This window comes from Colius striatus, chromosome 20, assembly GCF_028858725.1.
Source record: "Colius striatus isolate bColStr4 chromosome 20, bColStr4.1.hap1, whole genome shotgun sequence".
NCBI lineage: Eukaryota > Metazoa > Chordata > Aves > Coliiformes > Coliidae > Colius > Colius striatus.
In genome coordinates, this window is record NC_084778.1 from 5,209,940 (window position 1) to 5,226,080 (window position 16,141).

Consider the following 16,141-nt stretch of genomic DNA (forward strand, 5'->3'; position numbering starts at 1 on the left):
CAAACGCTTTATTTTTATCTTCTTCCTAGGGAGGGTTGGGTTTGGGGTTTTCTTTCCCTGTGGTCCAGGGCTGCTCAGAGGTTTTGAAATTGCGAATTTAAGACAAAAGCAAAGATCTGAGGAAATAAGGATGAGATTGCAAAATAAGGAGGTAAGAAAAGCAGGGGTGAGGGCTGCTGGGGTGTCTGGGGGTTACCACCCCCACTGCCTCTGGGGAAAGCGCTTGGCATGCTGCAGTCAGCAAGTGAAAAAGCCAAGTTTTACCCATTTCCCTGGTGCTGGAGTTAAGGTGTAAGTTAATAAACACAGAAGGAAACGTTAAGTTCCATTGTTACCGTACTTATTAACACTGTTACAGGGGAGGAGTCCTTTGGACCATCCCTGCTTCCCAGGGACGGCTGCAGCCTCGGCTGCCGTTCACTTACAGCCAGAGGTGTTCATGAGGGAAAGGGTTTTCTTCTTTTAGTCAGGAGGGGTTAGGGCAGAGCCTGGAACACCCGGCCCTCTACGGCGTGGGGTGCTGCTGGGGCCAGCACAGCCGCGGGACCGGGCTAAAACGGGGGAGAAACGGCGGCCAGGAGTCGAGGCCACAGCGAGGGGCAAAGCACGGGCCCTCACCCGCGCCCAGGGTCGTGCGGGGGCAGTGCGGGGCCGGGCCGGGGCCGCGCGTCTCCATGGCAACGCGCGCCCCGCGAGTCACCTTGCCCGGCCGCGCTGCCCCTGCACGCCACGCCGTGCGCGGCCCGGAAGTGACGCAACGACGCAGCCGCCCCTCGGCCCATGATGTGGCAAAGCCGTGGGGCGGGAGGAGTGATGAGTCCCGAAATAGTCCCTTCCGGTGGCGGATCCCTCCGCCGTGCCCATTGGCCCCGCGGCGGGCGAATCACGCGGCTGGCCGGGATCCTTCCGCGCGGCCGGCGCAGTTAAGGGCGGCCGCGGCAGGTGAGGGCAGGCCTCTTCCTTCCGCGGCGGTATCCTTCCGCCGGCGGGGGCAGCTTCCGGCTCGCCGCGGCTCTCCCCGCTCGCTGGCCCGTTCCGCCATTGTGGTCCCGCTCCCCCGCGCCGCCCGGACCCCGCTGAGCTGCGCCTCCGGTCCGGCCTCGGACTGGAGCCCCAGCCCGCCGCCGCCACCATGGCTCAGATACTGCCGATTCGCTTCCAGGAGCATCTCCAGGTGGGCGCGGAGCGCGCCGGGCTGCGGGGGGGAGCGGGTGCCGGGGCGGGCGGGCCGCTCCCTCCGGCGGAGCCGCCGCTCGGGGATGGTGCCTGGACGAGAGGGCCCGGGCTCGTCCGCGCTCCCTTGCCTGAGGGCTGTGCGGCGGCGCGGGTCCCTGCGGGGGCCGCCCTTCCGCAGGCCTCGCTGGCGTCGAGCTCCGGCAGCGCCGTCCCGCCGCGGGCTGCCCGCAGCGCAGCGCCGTGCCGCCCAGTTAAGGGCACCTTCCCGCTGCTGCCTCCGCGCGGGACCGGCCGGGAAGGGAAGGGCTGGGCTGGCGCGCCGCGGGGCTTCTCCGTGTCTTGGTCAGCCGAGGACGCGGCGAGAGGCCGAGCCGCGGGCCCCGGCGCCGGGGAGCCTGCCCTTGCGTGGTCCCCACCTTGCCTTCCCCGCGCTGGGTGGTGGAGTGTGTGTCGTGCCGGTGGTGTAGGCGAGGCTGGCGCCGTGCCCACGCTGGCACCTGCTGGGCGGTGGGAGGGAAGAGTGCGGGTGGTTCCTCTTTGCTTCCGAGGAGACAGGCCGGCTCCTCCGGGCAGTGCGAGAGGGAAAGGCGGCTTCGGTACTGGGAAGGGAGTAAATCAATGGGAGGACAAGGCTGGCTCCATGTATTGCATTTTTTGTTTCTTTAATGAGGCTGAGTTTGATATAGGGGCATATTAAAGCATTTTATTGATACTCTGACTTGTAACGTCATCTTCTGTGAAGAAAAAACACATGCTGTAGTGAAATGTGAAAGCTACTGCGGGCTTCCCTGCAGTACAGCTGTGGCAGTGCAGGCACAGGCTTTGCTTTCTGTCTAGTGTCTGCTGGCCTCGGACAAATTCTAGGTTTATGTATCATTAAACCATAACTGGATGCTAATAGATTATTTCCAAGTGATGTCCTCTAGTTTCTTTACCACAGCCTAGGGGCATTAGTAATAAATTCTAAAATTGCTCTACTGCAGGAGTGCGAGGTTACCTTCTCAAAGAAGCACGTACCTTTAATGTCACTGGGTGAAGCTGGAGTCCAGGGAGGGGTCTGGAAGCAGCAGTGCAGTTGTGCAATATGTGCTTCCGATCTGACAAGTCTGCAGGGTGAAGTACTATGAGCCAACACTTCTCAACCCACGTTGCTGTAGCTGTTATGGTGTGAAGCTTGGCTTGGCTGCTGAGGAGTACTTTTTTAAGGAGAATTTTTATTATACAAGTGACATGGACATGGCTAGGCAGGGTCTTCTAGTTTCTAGGAACCTGGCTGTAGCCCCATGTCCCCACTGTGGGCATCTGTATGTAGTTTGTGCTTAGGTAGCTGGGACTGTAGTAGGCACTAACACAGTGATTATTTGCTTGATTTGTAGTGACTTTCTTCTAACCCAAGTGGAAACAATTTAATTTCTAGACACCTTGTTAAAAGAACAGTTGCAAAATACTTAACTCTACTGCATAAATTACTGCTGTTAATAGTATTGCTTTTAGATTTAAAAAGTGCTGCCATGATTGGTTTTTATCTACCCAGTTAACCGTAGAACATGGGATAACTTTGCTTAACAATCAGTTTAAAATCAGGCCAGACTTCATAGCTTAGGTGTAGTCTTGAACTCTTCTTTTGCAAGCAGCACTGACGGGAGAATCTCGTGAGTTGGCAAGAGCTCCAGCTCTGTACCACTGTTCTCTTCTGGTAGTGGCATAGCCAAGGACCAGGTGTTGAGAAGGTTCTTTATACTCAGGTGAAACTCATCTGTCTGGATAGCCTTGCCCTTAATAAAGCATTGTGGAAATGCATTTATGATACATTATTTAAGATACAAACCTTGCAGGTGACCTACTGCCAGGTCTCTGATGACATGAGTGCCATTACATAATGCAACTCATCTGCTTCACTTCAGAAGTGCAGATAGGTTTCAGGGCAGCACTATTGTGGAGCAGCGCTGCACTGGCTAAAGGCTAATTTATCTGTTTATTTGTGTTGTCTCCCTCCCCATTCCTATTTAATTTAGAACACTGGCTTAACAGCTGCATATATGAGACGGTCTTTTGTAAGACTGGCTGTCAGCCTTCTGAGCCTGCCTGCGCGTGGCTCTTGCCCACAACGCTTCAGTTGGCTCTACCTGCTGAACTTCCTCATTTCATTTCATTGAAAAAAAAATAGAGGAAGTTGGATTCTCGGATTGTTGCCATGCTGAAACTTCTGACTTGCTGTTGGTGTAAATTTTGAGAGCAGAAACTTTGGCATGGTGACATTTTTTTGGTATCCAGAATTGCTTTAGTGTGTCCCAGGCTGTTCATAGGAGGTTCTCGTGGACTCCTTGAACTGTGCCTGACCTACATTGTCTGTGAAACTTGTCATACAGGTGTTGCATAAGACTTTCAAGTCTGTAGCTGATTCTTAATGAAAGACAAGATACTCAACTGGAGCCCTATTCAAATAAGGCAGGTGGTGGATATGAATAGGAAAGCTTTTGTGAGGCTAAGATTGGAAGTTGCTTTCTGTTACTCTGGAAGACTGGCAGTCAGCACTATGTGTTGTGTGATACTGGTTCTCCATGGATTCACTACTGCAGGTCAGAAAATGGTCATGTAACTGTCTGTTCAAAGCTTGTCCTAATCTTCAGCTTCAAGCCAGTTGCACTCTGTATTGCACACTGGCATTATCTGTTGCTATCAGCATCTTAGCTAGGTTAAAGGCTTTGTAAACCATGCACTGTTGTGCTCCTGAATGTCTTGTCTCTTGGGTACACTGTACAGCAGGCTTTGTACCCTCAATTTGAGCTAAAAATGTCGTTTGAGCAAGTGAGACACAGCAAGTAGTTAGCTTCCTAGGGTTAAGTAAGCTTTCTGTGTAAGTGAAGTCTGAAAACCAAGTATGTAGTCAGGCTTTGGGTTTTGTTTGTTTTGAGTCCCATTACATAGCTCTGAAATCTCAGTTGTTACAAATATGTAGGACCTTATCAGTGTTTTGTCTGTTGTAGATGCCTGCCTTGCCACAAAAGAACATCAACAGCACACTGTGGAGTAACTTTTTCCTTGAGAGTTTCCAAGGACAAACTTGATTCCTGTGCTATCAAAATACTGGACTCCTGTTATAAAACTTTATAGTGCTACTTTTGTGGGTTTTTTTTTCTTTTAAGTAGCCATGAGGAAACAGTCCAGTGGGCATGTAGTGGGAGATCAGAGTTCAGTGTGTTGAATGATTGCAAATCTGTCTGCTCACATTAGGTTTTAGGGATTCCATAAATTGATGCCTCTGTGTACTTGAGGGTGAAAGTAAAACACAGCTGCTTACTGTAGTATGTATGTGGAGCTTTTCTAAGATCACAATTTTCTGATGAGTGAGAAGGAACCAGACTAGTTAGCAGGGGATAAACTGTGCCAATTAGTTTAGCCACACTTCTCTGAAATATATAAATATTGAACTTGGACCAGACACACTGCTGTCCTGTTATGACTTAAGGCATTAATAAATACTCCTCTAAACCTAAATATATATATATGTATTTAAAATTAGTTATTCTGTAGGCTTATCTAGACAGAACAGAAAGCTGTCAGCTCAGGCTATGCACTTGGTATTGAGACAGAACTACTCTTTGAAACAAGGAAGGGTGTTCTTTTATCTTTTGATTACTGATGGAGCAAACCCGAATGGCAGCTACGCCATTCTAGGTGGTAGTACTTGGATGGCTCTCAGTCATAGCTAGCTGTACCAAGAAGCTGACTGAATAAAACTGGATGTCTGAGGCATCATATAATAAAGCTTACAAATGTGCTATTTCACTCTGACAATGATAAACAACACAGTTCTTTCATGTGTTGTGCTGACAGTGAGACAGTTTAATATATTCTAAATCTCTGCTATAACAGCGTTCATTTGAAACAGTCTTTTGTTGGTGTTTTAAATTGGGAATTAGGGAGGACTGCTGTGCCTCATGTTGTTTTGCTGAAGATCTTGCCCCTTGGTTCTCAGGGGATCTGAATTCCTAAAACCAGTGAGCTTCCAGTGTTCTTACAGAGGGGAAAATCTGTAACAAAGAATGCTGTGAAGAATCTAGGTGACCTGAAGAGTGTGTGTGCGCATCCACTAATTGGATAGGAACAATTAGTTAAGCAGTTCATAAGCTATTTCTCTTGGCATGTTCCTCACAGCAGGTACTGAAGTCAATAGGTCTGCTTGTCTTGGTGGCACAGCTCATTAGCACTTCTTGCTGGATATTTGGTGGCTTAACCAAATGGCAGACAGTGGTTCTGACCTCGAGTTTCAGCAAGTACAGTCTGAGAGGTGACTTGTGACTGAAACAGTCACACAGCACACTGCTGAGACCGGATGGCTACCTCAGCCTGTTGAGGGTGAGGCAGAATATCGGAAGGATACAGAAATAGAAGAGCTCTTGAATGTGATAGAGGTCTCTTATCTATTGAAAACATAACTTCCTAGCCTGTCACAAACTGTAACTCTTACCTTGCACTGGTAAACACAAAGTACTTTGGAGCCGTTGTCTGACTGTGGGACTCCTGTGTTAGAGTTGCAGTCAGTAGCTAACAGATCAGCGCTGTAGAAATCTTTTTTGTGACTTAAAGTTTGCTTTGCTAATTTTCATGTATGGAAGTGAGTGGTTGAAACTTGGTCTGGTGTCTACCTTGTTCAATCAAAGCCTATTAAAGCATGACCTTGCAACAGAGCTAGTGTGACTCACTGCACATAAGGAACTTTATGTTTGTCAAAAGACTGGTAATTTTTCTATTAACTGGTGTTTCCCAGCTATGTGATCTCTAGCTATATGTAGATAAGGAGTCACTAGGCAGAGACTATGCAGTTGCTTGTGGCCACCAGAACAGTGGTTATATCCTGTTGAGTGTGAGAGTCAAGATGAAATGCATACTCAGCAGTTCCATGCCCTTCCTTGTAGGCAAGGAGAAATTATTTGACAGCTAAGCAAACTGTCACCAGAAAGAGAATGTTCCAGGAAGGGGTCAACAAAGAGACTCTTGTCAGCAGTTTCACTGTGCAGTTTGATGTCAAACATGTATGTAATATGACAACTTACTCAGATAAGTTACCAAGAGCGAGCTTGAATTATATTCCAATGAAAAAACAGTTTTACTAATCAGACTTTGACTTGCCATGTTAGAAGGTTTCACCTCTCAATCCTGTTCAGGTAAATGTTGTCACAGAATATAATGGTTTGGTACAGCCTGCAATTGATTGAAACATTCAACTTTGATTTAGAGGAGTCCTTCAAGGCAACAGCTCTGCTGAACTGAGGAGCTGCTGTTGGTGTTTCATGGTTCCACTGTAATGGAGCAATTATCTCGTGGAACTTTTTTTTTCTCTCAACATGCTTTCAGGAGACTGGTATAACTGAACTTTCCAAAAAATGTTGATGTAAAATAACTTGAACTGCAAATTAGTTGCCTAAGCACAGCTAGCAAGTTCTGCTTTCCTATCTGCTTGTATAATGTAGGGATATTTTTACAATTCCTTTTTTTTCTCCCAATCTTTTAAACTTGTAGCAAGAGTAGGAGAGGTAGACAATCTGCTATAAACTCGTGTACTCTTAGTTGTAGTGCAGACTCAGGAGTTTGTACTGGAATAGTATCAACATTTTGATAATAAAAGTCTCCAAAGAAGTACCTCTTGTCACGTTTCCTAATAGTAATCTTAGTCTCTGTTTACTTTGCATAGCTTTATAAACACTCTTGCCTCCCTCACCTGAACTTTACCCATTTGCAGAAGAAAATAACCTATACTCAAGGGAATGATCTATACTTCCAAGAGTTCTGTGTGTCAGATCTGAATGAATCCAAGAAAAATTACCCTTTGCCTTACAAGCAAGTGCCACTCTTGGCTGGTGGCACTCGTGTAATCAAATGCAGAGATAGTGATAGATAGGGTCAACTTTCTGTGTTGGAGCTTGAAACAGACTTGATTCATGCCCTTGGATCTGTTGTGATTAACAGATGAAATAGCAGAAAGAGCTTGTCTAACTAAAGACCTCACTAATGGCTGCACTACCATTAGAAAGCTGCTCCAGTCTTTGGTCACAGCTCCAGTGCCAATCACCTAAATCTTTTCAAAGAAATCCTAGCCTTTAAAAGTGGCCTTTGGTTTAAAAAATGACCGTGTCTTCCACTACTAACCAGGGTTGGATACCTCAGGTATGGTGGAAAGCAGGTGGCAATTCCATTGTGATTACAGTAAATCTGTCTTGCAATATTTAAGCAACTTTGATTTGGTGATCAAGTCCAGACTTCCCCAAGAGCTCTGCCATCTGCTAGCACTTGCTACTTTGATTTGTTCTGTCAACAGGGTTTGGGTATAGTGCTGTGAGTTACTGCTAGATGGAGTACTTGGGACTCTGAAACTATCCTCCTCTACAAAATTAGCAAGGAAATTGAGTGCTTGGTAAAGGATTTTGCACTTGTTAAGCTTGCAGCCCTAGCAAAAGTGAAATGCCACATCCTAGTAATGAATTAAAGTCCTAAAGGACAAAGGACTTAAATGCAGAGTGACAGGAGAACCATACACAAAGGCTGAGTCATCTTCAAGAAGTTCCTTCATCAGACAAGGAGCTAAAACTGACTTGCTTTTGAGTCTCAATCTGAAACTATACCGAGATCTGTCTGTCTCGATTCACTGGGTGATACGGATCATTGCCTGTTTTGGGAAGCTTGTTTTTTTAACTTAGTGTGCCATTGCTTGGATGTTACTAACTCCTCTCACCTCACGTGCTGTCTGAAGGCAAGGACAAAGGGGAAGTGTAGTCAAACACTCTCTTTATCAGAAGCTGCAAGGAGGCAGGAACAGAGCAGCTGAGGTGTGGTCATCTCTGAGCTTGTACAGAACACAGCTGATAAGAGCTTGGTGTTTTGTTTCAAACCAGTACAGTTAACACTAAAATGGTATTGAAAGTCTGGCCTTTTGTGGGAGACCTTGGGCTTGAAGTTCAAACAATCTCCCAGAAAGAAAAATATTTGATGTTTTAGAAGAGATAATTCCTCTGAGGTAGAGAAGTTGTGAGGTTTTAGGGTACATCCACCCACAAGCTGTGTATCTGTAGGTGAGGTGAACTAACCAGTTTATGTTTCCACCATTAAAAATCATCTAAACCTTGTTTCACTGCTGACATCTGGATACACTAAACTGTTGCAAACACAACTAAGTGGTAGTAACTAAACTGTTTTGTTGGAAACCGTACTAGAAGCATAATTTAAAGGTGTGCATTTAAAGCTTTACAGAAGCAGACTGTGGCTAAGCAGGAGAGGAAGTTGGTTCATTTGTGTCTTCTGTGCTAAGTATGGCTGTGAGTGAGCCCCTTCTGATTTCAGTAGCATCCATCTCGTGTTAGCTCTCCCTCCTGGGTGGTGTTCAGCCTTGCTACTAGACAGGACTAGGCTAATTGCTAGACAGGTAGCTTTTTTTAACTCTATAAGGATAAAGATAAAGCTCAGATGCCTCACATGTGACGTTAAGCTTGAAATGGTGATAGCTGCCAAGCTCAATGGAATAAGTTAGAGCTCTGGAAGCAAAGCTGGTGAATACTGAAGATGCAACTCTAGCACAGCCACTAGGAGCAGGCAAGTTCAGTGTGTCTTAAGCCATATGAGGAGCTCAAAAGTTGAGTTCTCAAAACAGTAAGTTGTAAATGGACCTTGAAGACAGCACCAAGCACTTGAATGCCTCAGGGTTTCTACAGGAAGCTTCTTGGCCTTATGTGAAGGTGAACACGAGTTTGTGCTGTGCCATTTTTGGGTGGCACGGTTGATACGCAAAGCCTCCTGTCTATTGCCACTTACACAAAAGCTGCTCTTGGCTATACCAAGGTAGTAATTTAATGATAAACCTTTTTTCTTTTCCAGCTCCAAAATTTGGGCATCAACCCAGCAAACATTGGGTTCAGCACTCTGACAATGGAGTCTGACAAATTCATCTGCATAAGAGAGAAAGTAGGAGAACAGGCTCAAGTGGTGATCATTGACATGAATGACCCAAGCAACCCCATTCGAAGACCAATTTCAGCTGACAGTGCTATCATGAACCCTGCCAGTAAAGTCATTGCATTAAAAGGTATGAAAGTCCTGATAAATGTTTGAAGTGGATGCAGAGCTTTCTGTAAGACTGACTGACTTAGGTCTCAGGCAGTTTATGTGGGAAGATTCCTTATTTCCACAAGTTAGTGGGAGCTTAGGTTTAATACATTTTCAGCTACCCTCCTGCTATTTGCTGATCATTAAGAATGGGTTTTCTGCTTCAGTCAGAATGCTTACAGCTTCTGAGCAGGGAAAGTGTAGTCTTCTGGAGTCTCAAGTCTGGAATCATGTCAGAGGGAAGGTGAGACCCGATCCCTTAAGCATATAAGGTCTATCAACTAATCCTTTCTTTACAGGGTGGGAAACTGAGACTGGAGAGGAGAGGCCTTAGTTTGGCCTTGCTGGAAGAGGCTAGTGCATCAGTTTGTACATATTTGTTATATCAGTCAGTGATAAGAAGAGTAAAACTATGTAGGGAAGACTTGTGTGGTGAATAAAAAGGTCAACTAAGTTGGTATCTGTGGCAATACAGAGGACAGACGTTCCTCTGGAGACTACAGAGGTGTCAGTCTCTTTCCCAAAGAAACTTTATGTACTGTCACTCTAGAAATGCTTGTATTGCTAATGGAAAGATTGATATGTATTCAATGTTTGACTTTAATACTCTGCTACTGTTTTGTCACAACTTTAATGCTTTCTTGTGTGTGCAGATGGTGAGTTATTTCAATTGACTATATTAGTTCCTGTCATGTCTTTATGAAAAGAATAAGCAGAGTCAAATGGCTCATGTCTGTGGTGCACATGGCTGAACAGTGGTATTGAAGCAGCTGAAAGCCTGAAATTTGGAAAATTATTATTCCATTCAAGAACTTGAAGTGTACTCAAACTATTGGGATCTTGATATTAAGCTTTTTCTAAACAGGACTGACCCTTTTGACATAGTTTGTGTAGCATGTAGGGTATGTGTTACCTGAATGTCATCTCCCTTGACTTTAAAGCTCCAGCTCCACTGGATATGGAGACAAACTGCTAACCCCCATAGCCTAAGTAATACTGAATTTGACAGCCTTCCTCAAACTCTGGAGGAACTCCTGATGTATCTGCCTCTTATGCCAATAGCTGAACTAGTGGTGGCTTGTAACTAAACTAATCTTTGGTGAGCAGAGACACCTGCCCATATGGCACTGTGACTTTATCAAGCTGAGTTAGTAACTGTAGCAGATATTCTGATCTGCACCTAGTTTCACAGGACCTTTTGTATTCCTGGTGGGCTACATTACCATGTGCTTAAATAGCTGTCTTCTAAAACCAGTAGAAGTTGGTTAGAACCTCCCTCACCATCTAAACAGGAAGAAATGGGTTTTTTTTTTTTAGTGCCACTGGGTGGTAAAAATTGGTAGAAATTGTGGGATGGCTGTTCAGGATGTATTTATGCACCACTCTATGTAATTCAGAAAACTTTCACCTTCTAGAGCTTGTGTTGGTCACTAGATTCCCTTCCTTGCACATTTTCTGTTAGTCTGGTTTGCAGCTGTGTATCCCATTAGTGCAACCTAAGGGGTTTGGTTAATGAATCTGAATTACAAAAGCCCTCTGCCAACTTGACTGTTCCATGTTGTGCTTTTTTTTATACTTTAAAACAGATGTGGACATAGCTTTTAATGACACTGGCATAGCCCTCCTCACAACTTTCAAGAGACTCAGCATTATTGCAACCTAGTTTTGATGTACGTGCAGTACAAGTTGTTCATGTAGCTGAAGCTCTTGTCTCCTACCAAGTTGTTTTCCACATCTGTTTGATTGCTCAGTAGTGGCAAGTTGGTAAAATTAGCCCTAGGAATGCAGTCTGGTTAAAAGTAATAGCTGATCACTGAAGATGTGTCAGTATATAGCAGCATTTATAGAAGGAAGTTGTGAGGATTTAATGTCATAGTGCAGCTCTCCTACTTTTAACCAGTGCTTGAAGTAAGAAGGAGGAACTGTAACCTGACTTAACAATGTTGTGTTTTCTAGCTGGGAAAACTCTTCAAATATTTAACATTGAAATGAAGAGCAAAATGAAGGCTCATACAATGACAGATGATGTCACCTTCTGGAAGTGGATCTCTCTGAATACTGTCGCCCTTGTAACGGACAATGCAGTCTACCACTGGAGCATGGAGGGGGAGTCCCAGCCTGTGAAAATGTTTGATCGCCATTCTAGTCTCGCTGGCTGCCAGATCATCAACTACCGTACTGATGCCAAGCAGAAATGGCTACTGCTGACTGGCATATCTGCACAGGTACTTTACCTCTTGGAACACCTGCCAGGGAAGGCCCAGAGCTTGTCTTGTTTCCTCTTTCTATAGGAGCAGGTCTGAAGTGTTTGATTTCTTTTCTAAAGTGTTGTTGGGGAATGCGTGTGCTTGTCTTAATCTTCCAGTAACAAAGTTAATTGTAACTGAACATCTTATAGTAATGATGTAAACACTATTACAAGGGTAAGAGTGTCAAGGGATGCCTTTGTAAGAGAAAGCATGACATGATACTTAGGCTTGCTATGACACCATATTTACCAACACTAACTGAAATGAAGTTACTGGGTGAGTGCCTGTTATTCCTGACTCTTGTTCTGTTTTGTCTAGCAAAATCGTGTTGTGGGAGCGATGCAGCTGTATTCTGTAGACAGAAAAGTGTCACAACCAATTGAGGGCCATGCAGCTAGTTTTGCCCAGTTCAAGATGGAAGGAAATGCTGAAGAATCCACTCTCTTCTGTTTTGCAGTAAGAGGGCAAGCTGGGGGTAAGGTAAGAATTGGTTTTAAATATGTTGTATTTTTAATGTCTCCTCCTTGTTATCTGCTTCCAGGAAAACATGGTTTGATGCACAAAGTCATTTATCTTAGTCAAAAAGTGAGGGACAGTGAGAGACAGTCAGTCTGGATGCTATATATCTCATGTATATGAAACCTACTTGCATACAGAGCTTGACATCAGGGACTACCTGATGTAGCAGGAGTCTTTTTCCAGTCATAAAGTAAGGTGGCATGTCATAACTAGCTTGAAACACGTGACTCAGCTTCACAGGCTAAGCTTAAGGGAAAAGCTGGTTTAATCTTTCTTTGATGCTGACCCCTAGTATAAGGCTTAACTTATTTCCACCTTACTGGATGAAAAAATGTAAAGGCTAGTGTTACAAGGCTAACTAGTGGTCTAGTACTGACACTGGAATTACATGAGCTACTTTGTGACAGATAAATCAATGTAAAACCAAAGCTAGATTCAGAGAAATATTTTCATAACTGGTTCTGTAGAATGATAACCAAATTGAAAGAGTGTGTATATAGTGACCTAACTGAATCTTTCAACCTCTAAGTAGCCAGAGATAACTAAAGATCATGCTTAACTCTTTCCCTCACCTATGATACTTGAATACAGTATGCTACACCTTTAGTGAAGATACTTAGGAAGACTGACTTACTTTATCTTTGCATAAGCTTGGGATGAAGGCTTAGCAGCAAAAGAATTGCTGCATCTTCATTGTTGAAACTGTTGTAACATAAACACAAAACCTAACAGACTAACCTTATTTGTTGTACAGTTGCATATCATTGAGGTTGGCACACCACCTACTGGGAATCAGCCATTTCCAAAGAAAGCAGTGGATGTCTTCTTTCCTCCTGAAGCACAAAATGACTTTCCTGTTGCCATGCAGGTATGACAGCTGTAAATGAGAGCACAAGAACAAGTCTGTAGCATCCCTTAGTAGGTGTGACACACTAATGGGGCACTGGAAGCCAGGTGGTCCATGAGCCTGAGGCTTGGCATTAAACGTATGATGTCTGCTTCAGTAGTGTTAAAGCACTGAAGCAGAATTTAAATGCAGCATTCTCCTATTTGTGGAAGAAACATCCAGGCACACTTCACTGTCTTTCAAGCTCTTAAAACATTCTACTCTGATAGAACTCAAATAGTAAGTAAAACTGTAACTGCTTCCAGTTGTCCTGAAATGGCACAGCTATCTGCCAATTCTTAAAAGCACTTACTTGTTTTATCCAATACCAGATGTGATTAACCTATTCCTTTTTTACAGATCAGTGACAAGCACGATGTGGTGTTTCTCATAACAAAATATGGCTATATCCACTTGTATGACCTGGAAACTGGCACCTGTATTTACATGAACAGAATCAGCGGGGAGACCATATTTGTTACTGCACAGCATGAAGCAACTGCTGGAATTATTGGAGTAAACAGAAAGGGACAAGTAAGGAAGCTTGGCCTGGAAAGCACTTGTTTAGCTAATCCCACTTGCCTTTAATGATACTTAATAGGAGTATGGGAGCATTGGATAGTTGAACAGAAGTGCAGCAACTTGAGTTCTGGTTGCATGAATTTGGGGGTTTTGGGGGGTTGGTGCATCTAGACACTGTTGAGAATGGAAGTAGAATATCTGTCCTGGGGGGCAAATTGTATCTTCTTGCAGAGCACATGCTAATGGAAGTCTTAAATACATTAACTCTGAATGTTGTTCAGACCATCTGGTGTCTGACTCTGTTCTGACCCCCAGGAAAAATTTGGTACTGTATCTTCATACACAACTAAGTTGTTTAAATCAGTCTATTGACATTGTGCAGCTATGCCTTTAGACTGACTTGATTTCAAACATTGTTGCTTTTTGAGCATGGGTAGTACAGAGCAGAAGACATTTTCCTAGTTTGTCCTCTAGAATTGTTTGCTTAAAACACTGAGTGCAGGTTATAGAAAGATAGTACTTATATCCTTGTGTTTCTGACCTCTGTAAATTCCTTAGTTTAAAGTGTTAATCATTTGCCTTGGATGCAGTTGTTGGATGGTAGAGGCTCTTTCTACTTAGAGGTCTGTTTCTTAAATAAAATGACAAGGCTACAGTTATCAAGGGATGAAAATTTTCCATCTATGCCATAGCTTTCCTTTTAGAGGTTAGCTTAGCCCTTGGTTCACTTCTTATTTGGACTAACTGTAAACGTTCCCTCATGCTCTCAGGTGCTCTCAGTGTGTGTGGAAGAAGAGAACATTATTCCCTATATCACGAATGTGCTGCAGAACCCTGACCTGGCGTTACGAATGGCTGTTCGCAACAACCTGGCTGGTGCTGAGGAGCTCTTTGCCAGAAAATTCAACGCACTGTTTGCGCAAGGGAACTATTCAGAGGCAGCAAAAGTGGCAGCTAATGCCCCAAAGGTAATAGACTGATGGAGTTCAGTACTGTTCTGACTGCTGGCTTAAGCTTGTTTCTGCAGGAAAGCTCACTGAATTTTGTAAGCAGCAAGACCAGAATCTTATTGCTCCTGTCCCAGTGTAGTGCTTAACATACTTGTGAAGAGCCATTATGCAATGTGCTGAGAGTACTGAGTGTGTGCTGGAAGATCTGAAAGCTTGTATGAAGGCCACAAAGGGGGAGAGGAGTAAACAATGAAGTAATGGCTATGAGGCTTAATGTTTCTGGTACTTATCTTTACTTCTCCCAATGATTAAAAAATGTGCTATGAAAATACATCCTCTATCTGAGACTGTACCTGGAAACAGGATAAAAATGGGAGACTTAAGAGACTAAATTCATGTGAGAAGCTTTGTTGCAAGGACAAGGGTGTGTTAATTCTGCAGAATGCTTCTCTGAACTTAAATCTGTGTTGCTACACAAACAAGTCTAATAGGCTGCTATGGCACATCTTCTATCAAAACACCTCAAAGGCAATGTCTGAGCTGATGTTCAGCCGTGCTGCTTGTGACTGACTGTGAGCTGGCAAAGTGGAATGTCGCTGTAGCAAGCATTTCTAACTTCAACTTTCTGATGAAACTCTTGCCAAGCCACAAGGGCAGAACAGGAAACTGAAGTGCTTCTCTGTTTCTGGCAGGGAATCCTGCGTACCCCAGACACCATCCGCCGGTTCCAGAGTGTTCCAGCGCAGCCAGGACAGACTTCCCCTTTACTGCAGTACTTTGGCATTCTGCTTGATCAGGGGCAGCTGAACAAGTACGAGTCACTGGAGCTCTGCCGACCGGTGCTTCAGCAGGGGCGCAAACAGCTCTTGGAGAAATGGTTAAAAGAAGATAAGGTAAATTTGAGTTAGATACTTCTAGAGCCCTGGAGGAAGGAGGAATGGAACTGCTTGCCAGCCTCTTCCCGTTCTCAGACAAAAGTGAGCCACTCGTCAATGCACTGGTGTGATCAAACAGTTGAGCAACGGGTGTTCACTCTTAACTGTAAAAAATGACCCATGTTACTGCAGGAGAACTAATCAAACACTTGAATAGCTTTAGTTGTTCTACTTCAAAATTCCAGCAGGATGAGCTTAGTGTGGGAAGTTCCTGAGCTACTCCTGTTCTTTCCCAAACCACTTCAGGCTGCTTGGGATACTGACTTGCATATCCTTTGAGCTGTAATTATACTTTTGCAATACACCGTATCAACACATATGTTTAGTTAATCACATAATTCTTTTGAGCTCTACAAATGTGATTTTAACTCCTGTAGAACAGCAGAAGGAACAGAGCCCACTAGATCAGTGCTGATATAATGCTGTCAAGCCTTGATATTTTTTTGAGAAGTCCAAAAAGAAGGCAAATGAGTAAGAAAGTAGTAATGCATTTGAGCATGGCACTATCAGGGTGGACTGACTATACTTATATTTTCAAACAGCTGGAGTGCTCAGAGGAGCTGGGAGACCTTGTGAAATCTGTAGATCCTACACTAGCACTTAGTGTCTATCTGAGAGCCAATGTTCCAAACAAAGTCATCCAGTGTTTTGCTGAAACGGGACAAGTCCAGAAGATTGTTTTGTATGCAAAGAAGGTGAGAGCAAATGAAACTTCCATATCTGTCCTGTATTTAACTCAATGTTCCAAAGTAGCTGAAAGTAATTGTGGGGGAATCTGACAGCCTGTGTAGTACCTACCTTGGCCAG

General features: G+C 44.3%; 1 protein-coding gene across 1 annotated transcript in view; it reads left to right on the top strand.

Annotated features, from left to right (window-relative positions):
- The first annotated feature begins 880 nt into the window (after window positions 1-880).
- CLTC (clathrin heavy chain) overlaps window positions 881-16,141 on the top strand; it is a 31,506-nt gene continuing 16,245 nt past the window's right edge. Inside the window, exons 1-9 of the mRNA XM_062012630.1 lie at window positions 881-1,174; window positions 9,046-9,253; window positions 11,230-11,498; window positions 11,841-12,002; window positions 12,796-12,909; window positions 13,288-13,461; window positions 14,220-14,417; window positions 15,092-15,292; window positions 15,877-16,029. Coding sequence (XP_061868614.1) covers window positions 1,133-1,174; window positions 9,046-9,253; window positions 11,230-11,498; window positions 11,841-12,002; window positions 12,796-12,909; window positions 13,288-13,461; window positions 14,220-14,417; window positions 15,092-15,292; window positions 15,877-16,029 — 1,521 coding nt within the window. The 5' untranslated portion in view covers window positions 881-1,132. The remainder of the gene's footprint in view (window positions 1,175-9,045; window positions 9,254-11,229; window positions 11,499-11,840; window positions 12,003-12,795; window positions 12,910-13,287; window positions 13,462-14,219; window positions 14,418-15,091; window positions 15,293-15,876; window positions 16,030-16,141) is intronic.